We start from the raw sequence: 18,236 nt of genomic DNA on the forward strand, positions 1-18,236 counted from the left end.
CCAATGGTGTCCTTCAAAAGTAGAGCTCATCCCACCAAAAACAAGCCCTCCTATGGCCATATTGATGACAAAACAAAAAAAGGTATGGCTCTGAGAAGAAGGGGAGCAAAAAACAAAAAAGCAAAACCGTTAAGGGGATAATGTTACCAATTTAATATGCTAATATCCGTAAAAGGATAGTCTATGTTTTGGATTAGAAAACAGAAAAAATACAGCCACTATCCATGACAACACAGCTTATCTCCATTCAGGCTGTGTAGTCTGTGTTCAGTCATACAGCTGCATCTTTCACCACACAAAGGTGACGATCGGTAGTTTCCACTCATCACCTTTATTAACCATAAGGATAAAACGGATCCAAAGACTAATTGGCTTCTACAGTTCTTCAGGTCATTTTGCTTGTAATTGTCCCCAATCCTAGCTCCAATATTTCTAAAAATGTATGAAACACAGCAACGCACTGCAGAAAGTAATAAAGAGGAAATGTATTTGCATACACTCAAAAATACTGTAAAAAATATGAGTTGCATAAATATTTATATAGATATACAGTGAAGAGCAAAAGGGTAACAACCGATGTTTTGAATGTTTGACTTTCAGGCTCCTTATCTCAGCATCCACTTCTGCATTGAACGTGAGACTGACATCATGTTCTAGACAATCATCTTGGATATCTCATACATAAATTTGACTTGCAACTATTCAGCATATGATTAGATATGCAGATTCTTGTGATGTCACTGCATTGTTACTGTTTTGCTCCTGGTGGTGGAAAAATATTTTTTTTCCTAAATACTGCAAAATATAACCTGTTCTCACATTCCCTACTAGCTCAGTGTGTTATTCCAAAGCAAATGGTCACTGGTTCAGGGGACTCTTGCTGTGAAGGACAAAACACATTGTTTGGCTGAAGCCCATCATGACCCAAAAAGCTCGAAATGGTGAAACACAGGGTTGGGCTGAAAACTAGTGTGCCACAAATATATTTTATTCAATGCTCATTTTTAACAGTCTTTGTAGCTATATACAAATGTATTTCTTCTATATCATTGAAGCTGGGGGATTGCTGCCCTATGTTATTGTGCTTTATACACCTTTATAAATATCAGAGCTGGGATTAGGAAAGACAAAATGCTCAGTGAACTAAAGGACTACATGGGTCAGCAAAGTATCGACAAAGAAAGACCAGCTTGGATTAGAAACCTACTGTATGTGGTGAGAAGAAGCCACTGATCAAACTGTGACTATTGTATGTTGACTGATGAAGGAGTATGATGTGCTAGTCATTGCAGGTGTCATAATCCCATATGTTCAGCTGTTCTTAGCATGAAGAAAGCATATGCATCCATATGTAGCCCTAGTGTTTGTCTTTCAAGTTGCATTTGAAACTTACCTAGTGAATTTGCCCATAGCCATGCAAACCAGTAAGTAGTTAATCCCACCACCATGCACATGCAAGCCACAAATATTACTGAGCACCTTCTTTCCCTCCTTACGTGGCCATTTCATGCAACCACATGCTTGGAAGAAAAAAAATGAGCAAAACACAAAAGTCATGTTAGAAAGACTTTATTAACTAATGAAAAACAGAATATAGCAAAGAGAATGCTTGTGTCCAAAGGTATGAAGTCATTGGAGCTAGAGAAAGCTGTAGATTCTAGATTCGTGGTGTACCTGTACATCCAGTTGTCCCCTTTTTCACTGCATACCCCACCTGACAATGACATACAAATGATCCTTTGGTGTTCTCGCATTCACCAAACATGCAGATGTTCGAGTTGATGTCACATTCATTAACATCTGTAGAGAGAAAAAAAATGACATTGGCAAAGATAGTAATCATTCGAATAAATCATCATAATATAGAATGGGGATGGAAAATAGGTTTTGGGTCACGGCGCGAACTAGACAGTAATAGTGCACCCACCTCATTTACATATAGGAAGTCACCAATCCTATGTCAATAAATGTGCAATAAATCCTGTTGATACAGTAATGTGAATGACAATCACTCTCCATTATAATTAATGTGACAATGAACAAGTAGACGTGATTTGGATGGGTTCTGCAGACAATTTAATGCCTATTGGGGCAGACTGACTGTTTCCACACATCTACTGTTTGGAGAAGCATGGATTCACAGGTTGGATTCTTACCTGTCCAGTACTTTGCTACCCTGGGTTATGACAACAGAGATGTCTGAGGGCAGTTAACCTTCTACCTAATAGAAATGATATATCGAAGTGAACAGGCAGAGTTGGGAAAGATATCTGCCTTAATCTAAAGAGATCTTTAAAAGGGATTTGTCAGTAAGATCAACCAACCCAAAGTGCACATATGGGCATGCAGGTCTTTGAAATGTAAATCTTTGACACCTTTATATCTTCTTGTTGTTGCATGCCCAAGATATTAAGGCCCTGTCTCACATAGCGAGATCGCTAGCAAGATCGCTGCTGAGTCACAAGTTTTGTGATGCAACAGCGACCTCAGTAGCGATCTCGCTATGTGTGACACGTACCAGCGATCAGGCCCCTGCTGTGAGATCACTGGTCGTGTCGGAATGGCCTGGGCCGTTTTTTGGTCGTTGAGGTCCCGCTGACATCGCTGAATCGGTGTGTGTGACACCGATCCAGCGATGTCTTCACTGGTAACCAGGGTAAACATCGGGTTACTAAGCGCAGGGCTGCGCTTAGTAACCCGATGTTTACCCTGGTTACCAGCGTAAATGTAAAAAAACCAAACAGTACATACTCACCATCTGATGTCCGTCAGGTCCCTTGCCGTCTGCTTCCCACACTGACTGAGCGCCGCAAAGTGAAAGTGAAAGTACAGCACAGCGGTGACGTCACCGCTGCGCTCTGCTCTCACTGTACGGCGGCTCAGTCAGAGCAGGAAGCAGACGGCAAGGGACCTGACGGACATCAGATGGTGAGTATGTACTGTTTGTTTTTTTTGGTAACCAGGGTAAACATCGGGTTACTAAGCGCGGCCCTGCACTTAGTAACCCGATGTTTACCCTGGTTACCTGGGTGCTGCAGGGGGACTTCGGCATCGTTGAAGACAGTTTCAACGATGCCGAAGTCGTTCCCCTGATCGTTGGTCACTGGAGAGAGCGGTCTGTGTGACAGCTCCCCAGCGACCACACAGCGACTTACCAACAATCACGGCCAGGTCGTATCGCTGGTCGTGATCGTTGGTAGATCGCTATGTGTGACGGGGCCTTTAGTGTTGTAAATCACATGAAAATGATGCTTTAATTTCTCTGGGCATGACAGAGCACTTCCCAAGCCTTTGCCTCCCGATGTTGCTTCCTCATCCAATCAAGCTACAGAGGCTAATGCTGAGCGAAAAAAGGCAAAGGCTAGTTAAGTGCTTTTGACACATAGAGCACTTAACACCAAATTTGCACATGAATTAAAGGGCTTATTCCTCAGGAATATAGCTATTGATAGAAGACATAAAGGGGTGAATGGATTTACATTTCAAAGTCCTGCATGCGCATATATGAGGTTTTAGGGGGCTGAACTTACTGACAGACGCCTTTCAAATAATCACAGAAATATTAAAATGTAATTTTTCTTTGATTTGCATCTCATCTTGAGAAACACAATTAAGGATATGGCTCTGCTCAAGTCTATGTAACATCTCATCAACCTTATATTATATGAATCATTTAAAACTTTTAAATATATGGTCACATTCATCACTTTCAGAGGTAGATTTTTTATTTACTGAAATGCATATATTTAGGGCTAGGAATAATTTTTACAAGTAGTTTTTTGTAAATTGATGTCTATAATCTGTGTTGTACTGTCTATTGCTGACTACAGAATGAATTAACTAAAACTCGGTCAATCAGATGTTAAGACAGAAATTTATGTCTGTTTTATCTGTCTTTTAGGGACTTTCTCACAGCTGATTTATGATGGCATAAAAGTTCAGCTATCCTTTCATGTGGTTTTTAGTCATACAGTAAATCAGTTAAGGAAAGAGTTACAAATCCTGCAGCCAGCAATGATCAGGGAAACAAACAGCCTTAAAAGCCAAGTGATGCAAAAATTAACCCCTTCAAGACATTTTACATAAGTTTACATCATGGTGGGGAAGGGGTTTCTGCAAAAAGACGTAAATTTACATCATGGCGATCATGCAGGCAGAGAAGCAATGCACACACGATCGCCGCCAGAAGCCTGGCTTAAGTAAAAGCCGAGCCATGACTGTCACTGAAAGGAGTGGTGACTGCATCGCCCCAGGCCATTTAACACGGGGTGGGCCATTTAGCTGTCTAATCACTTATACCGCATGAGAAATGGCATAAAATACATATAAAACCAATTTTTCATCTGCTGTTGATTAGTCATTCTGCCTCCCAAAGATCACAGTAAGGCATGGCTCACATTTATCCTGTGCTCTATGCTGAGTGCTTACATCGAGGTTTCCATGTAAATTTCTAAAATATGTGATTAAGACATAACTCTCAATGGAAGATTCTCATTAATGAGGCAGATGCTAGGCACTGTGGACGCCATCTGGCCTATGATATGGTGGTCTCAGTCTTTTTAAGCATGCAAAAAAGCATGATCGGCCACAGTTTTGTGAACCTATGAAAAGAAGGAAACCACTGAACAGAGGCCAAATGGAGTCCAGAGTAACTCTGCTGCTTCATTAAAGTGAATGGATTCCTCAGGGACTTCATCTGAATCACGTCATTCTGAGATTTAGATGGAAACCCCGACGTAAGTGCTCGGCATAGGATATATATGATCCAAGATGTTATGTAGAATGTTCCCAATAAAATCTTCATCTAAATCCAGAAAAATAAGCAAGTCCCTATTCAGAGTCATCATCTATCAATGGAAATATTACTCGCTTGCTCTAGATAAGCAAAATTGCTCCTCGACCTCCAAAAGAAATCTAGCGAATTCTGTACTCTCAAACCAAATGCCCCTCTCCCTTTTGAGCCTCAGTATCAAGGAATCACCTGCTACATTACAAAGCTATAGAAGAAAATAACCAGGTGCCTCTAGTAGTCACCTACAATCCAAATCTGGAGGTGCTAAGGTGAGCGGCACGGAAATTACAACCTTTACTACAAAAAGATGCCTGGTTACAATTGCTTTTTCCAGACCAACCACTACTGTGTTTTAAGCAGCCCCCAAATCTAAGAAGCATCATTGTCAGAAGCTTCATGTCCTCTCCAACAGCTGCAGGTACCTTTCCTTGCAACCAGAAAAAATGTAAAACCTGTCCATTTATAATGACAAGATAAAGATCCCCAATTCATATCAGGACTACAAGTTCCTAGGTACTTTCAGCTCAGCTGCATCACATCTAATGTGGTGTATTTAAATATTTGTACTAAATGTCCAACTGGGGGTTTGTATGTGGGGGAGACAGGGCAAAAGTTTGAACAAGGATGAATTCTCAGCACCACACAATAAGAGAAAAAAGAATGGAATTACCTGTGGCCAAACATATTTGCATCCCTGATCACAGCACCATGGACATACTATTACTTGTATTAAAAGGTAACTTCAAATCTCAGAGAGACAAGAGAATCTGGGAGTATAAACTTATGACAACCTTTGACACTCTCAGTGCAGGAATGAATGTGTCGTATGGATTTATGTCTTTTTACATTAATTAAGGAATTTGCTCCTCAGACCTTGTGGGGGCATCACAACACAGAACCAGACCCCAATCGGAGGACAATAGAACATTCACACTCCTTATCTATGAACTGTTCCAATATTGTTGGCCACAACTGTTTATCACCAATAATGATAGTTCTGCTTCACATCACTTGTCTTATCTATTGCATTATTTCTTTCTGTGCTGTGTTGTGTATAAATATGTGATTCTTCAGATTTTGTATTAGTCTATGCCTGATGAAGAGACCTGAGTAGTCATCTTTTCAGTTAGTCATTAAAAGGTATTAACCACTGAGGACTCTCAATTCTAAATATTTTTCTATCTACTGGCTAACACGGTACAAATATATATATCTTTCCTGTGTTGGTAATTTTATAAACACAAAAAATTTCAAACTAAGTTCACCACTAACATAAAGTACAATGTGTCAAGAAAAAAACAATCTCAGAATCACTGGGTGTTAAGTGTCAAGTTCCTGCCGCTGCTCAGGGGGAATCTCGAACCACCTCCGCTGCGGTCTCTCATTCTCCTCCAGCCGTAGTGGAGCCTGCTCAGCAGAGACATTGGTCCCAGCACCTGGCTCAGACAGACACTGCGCGTTTAGTTACTGCTGGCCTTCCAGGTTCAGCCATTATAACCAGTACTGTTCAGCGCTGAGCAGGTGCTCCTGGGTCTAAGTCCTGCTTTTCTCCTTCTGAGCATGCCCAAGGGAAGACCTCTCATTGGAGGCCAGGGGTCACACACTCAGGTCCTGTAGCAGCTCCTATTGGTCCACTAGGACGGTCCTGGAGAGCTACAGCTATAAAAGGTTTGCATGGCCGCACGGCCATGCGCTAGTATAAACATGTTATCGTGTGTGCGGTTGTATGCCTGTTCTGGTGATTGCTCCTTAATTATTCCCATTCCTAATGATGTTGAATGCTCATTAATGTTGGAGTTAACTAGCGCCTTACAGGGCTAATCTTTACACAAGAGCACGATCTGTACTGCGTCTAACCAGCAGTGACCGCCAGTGCGGTGCGGCGCACTCTGTGTGGCTATCTTCTATTACTCCTGACAATCGATCAGTGTTGGGTGGGAACTCCCGCTCGATCTCTGCATCTGACTCAGGGCGTCCTCAGGCGCAGGCTCAAAAGCCACCGAGAGTCAGAGCGGGATCAAGCACCAGCATAGTGGGGGTGAATTGCATTTGCTGCTCCCTGTGACAGCTAACAGGGCACAGCGTTTCCTTGATACCCTGCGACTCTGTGAAGCAACAGAGTTCACTTCTGTACAGACCGGGTGATGGAACCCGTGTCTATTCTGGTGTAGTACCGCCATATAGTGCCGCCATTACCTAGCAGCAGGCTCCACTCCTGCACGGTGATCCTCGGGCTGCGAACGCACTTTTATTATCGTTATATTTACTCAGTGCATTCCTCCTGCCCTAACACTGGGATTCTTTGAAGAGTTCCATTTTATTATTATTATTGATAATTTATATTACCACATAAATTGGCACTCATCAGAATTGTAAAATTTGTCCTGGTCAAAAAGGTGAAAACAGACTTGGGGTTGAAGGGGTTAATAAAACCCAATTGTAAAATTCATTTTTAGCCCAAAGTATATGCACTACTGTAAAAAAAAATTGCAGCTGAAGAGTCCATATTCTTTAAGGAATCTATGCTAATTAAGTTGAATGTGGAGAAATTTCTCCTGGTGTGCCAAGTTAGGGATCTGCCTTGCTAAATTTTGAACGGCTCTGAAAAAGTTCTCAGCAATAGTTAAAGCTGCCTGGTTATCCTGTGTACTGATTTTTTTTAAGGGGTTAAGTACATTCAGTGCTTCTCATAAATCCATGACATCAACAGCATCTGGATTACTGTAAGTCAAAGGAAGAACAGAATAAACACTGGGCCACTGAGGTGACAAGACTTTTTCCAATAAAATTACTCAAAGGAAAAGATTCAATGTCTACCCGCCAGGGGATTTCTATACCTGTACAATTTCCAGTACATCATGCATTTCACATGGGATAATTTATACCATTCTTTACTTAAAACAAAACTATTGCAATTAAAATCTGTCTAAGGATTTGGGTATACATCAGTGAGACCACTCAAAAGGGCAGCAAGTCAACCCTCCCGTAATTAGTGGGAAACTCATGTGACGACAGTCATAATACACTAATGGTATATGACTAATAACTCCTCAGAACAACATTCGTTTTCAATTGGCAGTTCAACTTTGCTCCAGTAATATCTGCAAGTAATGTAATGTAGCATTTGGTTCTTTTTTGCAGGGACACTTTCATACTCTGTTTCACTAATTTTTTTTAATAGATTTTATGATAATAGGTGTAACGGGATGTATTCTTGAAATAAATAGATGAAAGTAAAGACTTAAATTTTGTACAGTATGCACATGATGTTTCTTTATTAAAATATTCTTAGCAATATTTACTTACATCATTATTTGCCTTCATAGCAGAATTGAGGATGATGGGGCTTTTCACCCCATCTTTGGGACCTGAATCAATAATGTAGCCTCATGTAGAAAAAGTGGTAACGCTTAAAGGAAACCTTGTCCTTTCAATTCTATAGGAGTTATAAATACAGTCAACCCAATAACTCTTATCACACGATTTGGGAACTATAAAGTATTGTATTATATTGAGTTGCTACTGATTTACTGCTGTACAATCTATTTTGCTTTCTGAGTTTGTCCTGTAGTCAAGCTCCGAAGCAGGTAATACCTCTTTTTCCTTTATCTAGTTAAGTATTGAGTCAGCCATCATTGTTATTGTTATCTTCTGCACAACCCTGAAGAATAACCATCTTTTTACTTCTTGCTGTTGTGTATAGTGTTGAGAATTCCGATACCGCAAGTATCGGGTATCGGCCGATACTTGCGGGTATCGGAATTCCGATACCGAGATCCGATACTTTTGTGGTATCGGGTATCGGTATCGAAACAACATTAATGTAAAAATGTGTAAAAGAGAGAATTAAAATAAAAAAATATTGCTATACTCACCTCTCCGACGCAGCCTGGACCTCAGCGAGGGAACCGGCAGCGTTGTTTGCTTAAAATTCGTGCTTTTCCTTCCTTACGTGAAGTCCCGGCTTGTGATTGGTCGCGTGCCTCCCATGTGGCCGCGACGCGACCAATCACAGCAAGCCGTGACGTCACGGGAGGCAGGACAAGCGCGCATTTTAAAATGCGCGCGTGTCCAGCCTCCCGTGACGTCACGGCTTGTGATTGGTCGCGTCGCCCATGTGACCGCGACGCGACCAATCACAAGCCAGAACGTAATTTTAAAATCCTGAAGGACCTAAAATTACGTCATGGCTTGCTGTGATTGGTCGCGTCGCGGCCACATGGGCGGCACGCGACCAATCACAAGCCGGGACTTCACGTAAGGAAGGAAAAGCGCGAATTTTAAGCAAACAATGCTGCCGGTTCCCTCGGTGAGGTCCAGGCTGCGTCGGAGAGGTGAGTATAGCAATATTTTTTATTTTAATTCTTTCTTTTACACATTAATATGGATCCCAGGGCCTGAAGGAGAGTTTCCTCTCCTTCAGACCCTGGGAACCATCAGGAATACCGTCCGATACTTGAGTCCCATTGACTTGTATTGGTATCGGGTATCGGTATCGGATTGGATCCGATACTTTGCCGGTATCGGCCGATATTTTCCGATACCGATACTTTCAAGTATCGGACTGTATCGCTCAACACTAGTTGTGTATAACCACAAGAATTTCTCCCTGAGAATAAATCTCTCCTGGAATCTCCATACATGCCTCTGCCGCTAAGATGACACTGTCTGACAAAGTTCTTGGTGTGCGTACTGATTCAATACCAACATACATAGAGGGATTGTTTGAGAAGCCTCACACATACTGCACAGTTATGGAGTCAGAATACATTTAGACTTTAATGAAGAGGCCAAAGTATGCAAAATCACTTTCCCACAGTTTTTTTATTAGCTAGGGTTGCTGAATGGTCATAAGGAGACCCACATTTTCTTGAAATGTATTGGGCCTAGACCAGGGCTAGCATTAGGGGCAGGCAAACTAGGCGTTTGCTTAGCATCCCCACTCCCCCAGGGGCCACTATCCAGTGGCGTGCCGCTAATAGTGTCACACCATGCGGCCGTTATAGGTCCATGAATCACGGGTGCCTGGTGCCAGCATCGGCTCTGGCCCTGCCACATAGCGCATTCAACTGTTTCAGCATCATAGATGCCGATACAGTTGAAATCAATGATGAAGGAGAGAGCATCAGGTGACGCTCCCTCTCCAATCATTCCTTCTCTTTTTCTGATGCAGTGCATGCAATGACTTCACTTTATAGTGTCCCACGCTGTGCCAAGCTGCTGAGAAGATGCAATGCAAAGACCGGCGCAGTGGGGGAATGGGAAGAGATGAGTATTGCATTTATTTATTTTTAAATCAATAAGTATGTGGTGGCCATAATACTGTAGTAATATGGGGGCTACATTATACTCTATAGTGGCTGCGTTATACTATATTCCATGGGGCTGCATTTTACTATATGAGGCTGCATTATACTATATGGGGCTGCATGATACTATGTGGGAGGAAACATTATACTATATGAGGCTGCATTATACTATACACTGTGTGCAGAATTATTAGGCAAGTTGTATTTTGATCACATGATACTTTTTATACATGTTGTCCTACTCCAAGCTGTTCAGGCTTGAGAGCCAACTACCAATTAAGTAAATCAGGTGATGTGCATCTCTGTAATGAGGAGGGATGTTGTGTAATGACATCAAAACCCTATATAAGGTGTGCTTAATTATTAAGCAACTTCCTTTCCTTTGGCAAAATGGGTCAGAAGAGAGATTTGACGGGCTCTGCAAAGTTCAAAATTGTGAGATATCTTGCAGAGGGATGCAGCAGTCTTGAAATTGCCAATCTTTTGAATTGTGATCAATGAAAAATCAAGCGTTTCATGGCAAATAGCCAACAAGGTCGCAAGAAGCGTGTTGGGCAAAAAAGGTGCAAAATAACTGCCCATGAATTGAGGAAAATCAAGCGTGAAGCTGCCAAGATGCCATTTGCCACCAGTTTTGCCATATTTCAGAGCTGCAACGTTACTGGAGTAACAAAAAGCACAAGGTGTGCGATACTCAGGGACATGACCAAGGTAAGGAAGGCTGAAAAATAACCACCATTGAACAAGAAACTGACTTTTCAAAGGTTTTATGGACTAATGAAATGAGAGTGACTCTTGATGGGTCAGATGGATGGGCCAGAGGCTGGATCAGTAAAGGGCAGAGAGCTCCACTCCAACTCAGACGCCAGCAAGGTGGAGGTGGGGTACTGCTATGGGCTGGTATCATCAAAGATGAACTTGTGGGACCTTTTTGGGTTGAGGATGGCGTGAAGATCAACTCCCAGACCTACTGACACGCAATGTTGATCGTAAACAGATCAAGCAACTGACAGAATCCATGGATAGAAGGCTGTTGAGTGTCATCATAAAGAAAGGTGGCTATATTGGTCAATATTTTGGGGGGGTTTGTTTTTGCATTTCAGAAATGTTTATTTCAAAATTTTGTGCAGTTATATTGGTTTACCTGGTGAAATAAACAAGTGAGATGAGAATATATTTGGATTTTATTAAGTTGCCTAATAATTCTGCACAGTAATAGTTACCTGCACAAAAAGATATTCTCCTAAGATAGCCAAATCCAAAAAAAAACCCACTCCAACTTCCAAAAATATTAAGCTTTGATATTTATGAGTCTTTTAGGTTGATTGAAAACATAGTTGTTGATCAATAATAAAAATAATCCTCTAAAATTCAACTTGCCTAATAATTCTGCACACAGTGTATCAAGAACTATTGGGAATGCATTAGACTATGTGAACTCTGTGGGGGCTGAATTACACTCTATCAAGGACTATGAAGAATGATTATACTATGTGTACTATATGTGGACAGCATTATACTCTATCAAGAACTATTGGGAGTGCATTATGCTATAAGGGGTCTGTGTTCTACTTTATGGAAGACTATGGGGAATGTATTATACTGTATGGAGGACTATGGGGAATGTATTATACTGTATGGAGGACTATAATTAATGCATTATACTATATGAAGGACTATGGAATGCATTATACTATGGGGAGTGCTTTGTACTATATGAAGGACTATTAGGGTGCATTACAGTATATGAAGGACTATGGGATGCATAATACTATATCGAGTATTATGGGGAGTGCATTATAGTATATGGAGGACTATAGGGAGTGCATTATAGAATAGGGAGGTCAATGGGGAGTGCATTATACTATGTGGAGGTCTATGGGGAGTGTACTATGCAACATGGAGGTCTATAGGGAGTGCATTATACTATATGGAGGACTATGGGGAACATTATACTATGTAGAGGACCATGGAGCACTTTATACTATATGAAAGACTGTGCATGATATTATATGGAGGACTATGGGGTGCATTATACCATGTGCAGGACTATGGGGTGCATTATACTAAATGAGCTATATGCTACCTATTCATTGAGTGTTTGGATATTTTATGCCAGAACAGAAATAATTCTTCTCAGCAGCATATTGCCGTTGAAAACTGCAGATATGCTGCTGATAACATGATACTGTATTGGGACAGATTTATCTACTAGTGATCATTCTGTGCCCAACATTTTTCCTCAGCTGATGTAAAGAGACCGGGAAACAAGTATTGAATGACTTAAATATTGTTGATCGCACTTGTTTAACGACCTTAACTCAGCGCATGTAAATACAACAAAAATGTTTCTGTGTGATGGTCCAATATGTTAAAATTTAAGGCCCCACTTTATAATTTGCCAAGGACCCCACCTTGTCTAAAACCGATCCTTCTCTAGACATGAGCAGTTTAGCTAAATAACTTGAAAATGCTGGAATCCATGTGAAACTTATATAAGGGCCTCCAAAGATCAAACAGTTACAGAATATGTAATTCTCTGTTTTAATCTTCTTACAGATGTGGGTTAGAAAATAAGAGGATATTGATAGTACCAGAACTGTTAAACTTTTGCAAAGTAATTGTAATTACTATTCCAGACTACTGCTCCATCTTAAGAGAGAAAACAGAAGAATTTTAATTCACTTACCTATGCATGTTTTCATGTCAATGCTCGCCATAAATCCATCAAAGCATAGACAGCGATATTCTCCTGGAATGTTGGTGCACTGTCCTCCATCACAGATTTCAGGGTTGTCTTCACATTCATCAATATCTGGAAACCATAGAATTATATAGTCACTGTCAATTTTTTGGAAAATCAAATAGTCTGATTTAGGTGTTGCCTAATTGACAATGACAATGACCTTTATTGCAGAAATCACTAGATTTAACAAGGTCAACCATTAACTTGGACAGGTTTATGGCAATATATTTAATCTAATGAAATAAACACTAAATATATCATTAGATTTCTTTTCTATTATTTAATAGTTATGGTCAAATTAGTTGGCAAGATTGCAGTTATCATTGATTGAACACTTTGGTGCAGTTGAGTTCTTCTACAAATGGCTTAATTGTACATATTGACCTTAACAATGATCAGTTAATTTGTAGAGATGAGAATCAGTTTGGAAAAATCTTCGTGGACAGAATATGTATAATTTACTTCTAATATTAAATTGGAGTTTCAGTTACACTACTTTACAATTTACACCTTGAAGCCTCTTAAGTGCTGCTGTCCCACTTGTGGTTATGTGATTATTTGATAAACTACTCTACTTTCACTCGAAATGTCAGAGAATCAGCTCTATGTTAATTATTGAGCAGCAGATATCTGTCATTAGAGGTGAAGGCAAAATTGGATGTTTTTAAAACCACTATTGTTGATGCCACTTTTAAGAAAAGCACGGATGATATTAAATTAGACTCGCTGTAGCTCTATGTGGTGATGCGGCACCATATCTATGTTTTTCTGTACAAATAGAGTTTAGTTCAATATGTCTGAAAACATGGGATAAAATATACCGTAGGTGCCATAGATATAATTGTTTATAACATAGGGAATATCTCTTACTCATGGCCCTTGGAAAAAAAATGTTCTGATTAAAACAAAAGAGAAATATAGGTGGGTTCATGGTCAGATTAAAGGTAAATGATAAGTTATAAATGTGGCTTGCCATCAAATATTATGTGCACCAATGAAATCTGATCGCAATGAAAAAACTGTGGGACAAAAGTGTGGACAAATGTAAGTTTTTGGAATAAATATGTCAGTTAAAAGCTAGTAATTACTTTCTAGAAAGACTAACAATATGATTCATTCTATATCCTCTTAGTGTTGCAACCTTTTCCCCAGAAACATAACCTAAAATGATTGTGGTGGATTTGGCTTAGCAATTGTTGTTAGGAAATGAGCATGATGAAGTCACTTCTCATAAATCTCACTTAGCCTGCCTTGTGCAAGGGAAATAATCTTGCCACAAGAAAACACAATGATTTTTTTAAATTGTATTGCAAAATATACCATTCGTATTCTGATGAGTCAGAATTCAACTTTATGACTCACATTCTTACTGACAAGTGGGGACAGCCACATATCTCAGCTATTTTTTCCTCCTGCTTTATATGCTTAACCTATGTAAGCATATTTGTGTGCATACAGTATGTGAATCAAAGGTTATCCCAATTACCTGCACATGTTCTTGAATCCGGCAGTAATGCATAGCCATCAAGGCAGCTACATAGATAACTTCCTTCAGAGTTTTCACAATGTGTGTCACATCCACCATTCATTATCCTACACTCATCAATATCTGAAACAGAAAATGATAAGTGTGTAACATCATCCACTATATATTCTACCAACAGACGTGGATTCTTTACTGTAAGAGCAGTGAGACTATGGAACTCTCTGCCGTATGATGTTGTAATGAGTGATTCATTAATTAAATTTAAGAGGGGACTGGATACCTTTCTGGAAAAGTATAATGTTACAGGGTATATACACTAGATTCCTTGATAAGGCGTTGATCCAGGGAACTAGTCTGATTGCCGTATGTGGAGTCGGGAAGGAATTTTTTTCCCCATGGTGGAGTTACCCTTTGCCACATGGGGTTTTTTTGCCTTCCCCTGGATCAACATGTTAGGGCATGTTAGGTTAGGCTATGGGTTGAACTAGATGGACTTACAGTCTTCCTTCAACCTTAATAACTATGTAACTATGTAATATAAAAAGTTATCTACAGCACAAAATACAGTCATTGCCCATCATAGAAATAAATTCTTAGAAATTTGGGTTCCTTTCGGGAACCAACACCTATCTTGAAAATGGTGACCCTTGATTTCTGTCTCATGGCTGTTGTGATAAAAATGTGTCCACACTTGCAAGGCGGCTCTCTCCTGACGCTTTTATGAGGATTCCTAAAATAGCTGAACAATTGGAATGCAAAAGCTTCCTATTCCCAGTAGCCATGAGATGTGGTTGAGGAACCTATGATGTTTAGATGAGGGTCCCAGAGGTGAAACTAACAACGTTCACATATTTATGGCATATCCTGTGCCTGTTCTGTCATTTTTGGGTAGGGCGAGTATAATGGGAGCATTTTTTTATACCATTGTGGTAATGTTGCTGTCATACTTCTGCCATGGGCCTTTGTAGCTTGTAGTTTGTGTTTTCTCTGCATTTTCGGATGCTGCTATTGGAGGTAGATATTGGGGTGAAGAGTAAAATATTACTATAGCATGTGAACGTTTTTTAGGAAGTAGGTGGACGTGTTTGAAAGTAAAGTTGAAATGTTTGAAGATATAACTTCAACCTATATTGGAGAAAATCTGTGCATATAACTAGGAAGAAGTCAATACTGCCCATGATAAGCAGAATATATTGATTCTATGTCAACTACAATAATATAATAAACAATAATCTGTATACAGCTTGCATATATGTGACTATATTGTATTGTAGGATACTTCTATAGGATGCCATGCTAGGGTATGATTCATTCATAGGTTACAAACTCATTCCATGACTAAGGGCTTCAGCCAGAAATGGGCACAATTTTTTATCTGTCTGAACAACCTTTTTTAATCATGTGAAATAAAGATTTGTACATTTTTATTCAAATAGAGAATAAACCAGAAGGCGCTGCTTTATCACTTGAGATTAATTGCGGCAAATTTAAGGACGAAACCACTCCTATTCGTCTATGAAATAATATATAAGGGGGAATATTTAAAATATTTGCGCTAAAAAACTCAGTTAAAACCATAAATAAATAAGAATATAAATGAAGACACCATCTTCATTTCACATTAATGTCCAAATAAATGGCAATATGTGATTACCTCAATCCTAAAGGTCCTTTAGTTATATGATGTGGAACCTTATCTGGATATCCGTTCCCATAATGTCAGATGCCAGGGGCTGCTGTCCCGGCCAGTGACTAGCGTACCCCTTAAAAGTTCAGAATCTGCCGTGCACTGGCAGTCGCGGCTTGGTTTAAGAGCATAAAGCCGGCAAGGTACAGGACCTTGCGTGACGTCACAGACACGTGATACCTTCACGTGACCGGCTACAAGGCGCACACAGGACCACACTATCCTACGCATTTCAGAGTCGTTGACTCCTTCCTCAGGGATGGTGCTGTGTGCATGATGTGTGCCTTATATAGCATGCCGCACCTGTTGTTACTCACTTATTGATTAAAGGCAAACAGTTCGATCTCACTGTTTAGACCATAGGGTATCAAAGTATTCATCTCAAATATGCATCTGGTTTCTTCACGTGACATTTGATGAATAAAATTGCCCCCACGCCAGTCTTTTTTAACTATTTTAAGTCCAGTAACTATGATATCCTTTAGTGAACCCCCATGGTGTTTAACAAAATGTTGGGATAGAGGATGTCCTGTAAATTTTTTGCTAATATTGCGCAAATGTTCTCTAATCCTCACATGCATTAGGCGCATGGTCCGGCCTATGTATATTTTTTTACAAGGACACATAATGCTGTAAATTATGCCTTTAGTAGATCAGGTGATGAAGTCTTTAATATTGATCACTGATGACTGATTCTAAATCAAGGTCTGTTTTTTAGTACCCAATTTCCTGCATGGTAAACATTTTTTGCATGGAAAAAAGCCATTGGGACGCTGCGGTAAAAGGGAATTTTTTATCTCCAAAGGTCTACAGACCGTGGGGGCAATTAGATTTCCCAAGTTGTTTGCCTTTTTGAAGACAAATTTTGGACGTATTGGTAATAATTCTCCAATTACCTTGTCCTCCTTCAGGATATTCCAATGTTTGTTGACAATCTTGTTTAACAATCTACTGTTGGAATTATATTGCGTTATAATTGGGATTTCATAATTTCCCCATTCTACCCTACTGTTTTCTTTTTTATCTTTTTTATTTTGCATTAAGAACCTTTCCCGTGGATATTCCCCAACCTCTCTCTTTGTTTCTATCAGAAATTGTTTATCATATCCTTTGCATTCAAATTTCTCCACTAAAAGGTCTGCTTCTCTGTTATGGTCCTCTGGTCTGGAACAATTCCTATGTGCTCTGATGAATTGACTCTTTGGGACATTAAGGAGCCAAAAAGGGAGGTGACAACTGTCTAGGGCAATATAATTACTAGAGTCAGTTGGTTTATGATATATTTGGGTTTGAATTTTATTATTTTCTACAAAGATTTGTAAATCTAAAAAAATGTATTTCTTTATTATTAATTGTTGAAGTAAATTTTAAAAAATAGTCATTTTTATTTAAATCATGAATAAAATCACTTAATAAAATGGGACCTCCTGACCATATGAATATTATGTCATCAATAAACCTCTGCCATAGGACCAGGTTTGCCCGCAGCTCGCCCCCGCGGAAAATGGTTTCTTCCTCCCACCTTCCAACGTATAGGTATTTGGACATTACTGTGAAATGAAGATGGTGTCTTCATTTATATTCTTATTTATTTATGGTTTTAACTGAGTTTTTTAGCGCAAATATTTTAAATATTCCCTCTTATACATGTTTATTCACACACAGCCATGTGGATCTTTTTTCTTTTTCTTTTGAATTTTTTCCTGTGGTCAATAGACTTGGTCCAAGCTGTATTATTTAGGAGGAATCATCTACACATTACAAGCTAAGACTTGTTTCCACCTTTTGTGTTTTCTTCTTCATCCCATGCATATGTTATTGGAACTTACCAGTGCAGCCCAGTCGGTCTGGAGTGGCTAGGTACCCCGGGTTACAGGAACATTGATATGTGCCAATTATATTCACACATTTTCCATTTCTACAGAGATTTTCACTGAGTGAGCACTCATTGACATCTAGATGAGATAGAAATGGTCAGAAAAAAGGCATACATATATGAGGTGCAGAATATCTCTGTACATTATTCATAGGCTTGGTATTTTTAGGACAGAATTATTAATTTTTATGACAACTATAATATTTTTGCATTTGCAGTCTGCAAAAAAATGAACACATGGAAAGATATTATTAAAGGGGACCTATCACATAATTCCTGCTGCCCATTCTACAAACAGCATGAATCAGCGACCTGTTCCCTATTTATGTTTTATTCTGAA

At 39.6% G+C, this 18,236-nt stretch overlaps 1 protein-coding gene across 1 annotated transcript in view; it reads right to left on the reverse strand.

Moving 5' to 3' along the window:
* The window catches only part of FBN2 (fibrillin 2), a 379,678-nt gene that overhangs the window by 109,370 nt on the left and 252,072 nt on the right, over positions 1 to 18,236 (reverse strand). The window contains exons 28-31 of the mRNA XM_077291494.1: positions 17,850 to 17,975; positions 14,334 to 14,456; positions 12,791 to 12,916; positions 1,675 to 1,800 (exon numbers count right to left, since the gene is read on the reverse strand). Coding sequence (XP_077147609.1) covers positions 1,675 to 1,800; positions 12,791 to 12,916; positions 14,334 to 14,456; positions 17,850 to 17,975 — 501 coding nt within the window. The remainder of the gene's footprint in view (positions 1 to 1,674; positions 1,801 to 12,790; positions 12,917 to 14,333; positions 14,457 to 17,849; positions 17,976 to 18,236) is intronic.

The sequence above is a fragment of the Ranitomeya variabilis genome, chromosome 1 (genome assembly GCF_051348905.1).
Source record: "Ranitomeya variabilis isolate aRanVar5 chromosome 1, aRanVar5.hap1, whole genome shotgun sequence".
Classification (NCBI taxonomy): domain Eukaryota; kingdom Metazoa; phylum Chordata; class Amphibia; order Anura; family Dendrobatidae; genus Ranitomeya; species Ranitomeya variabilis.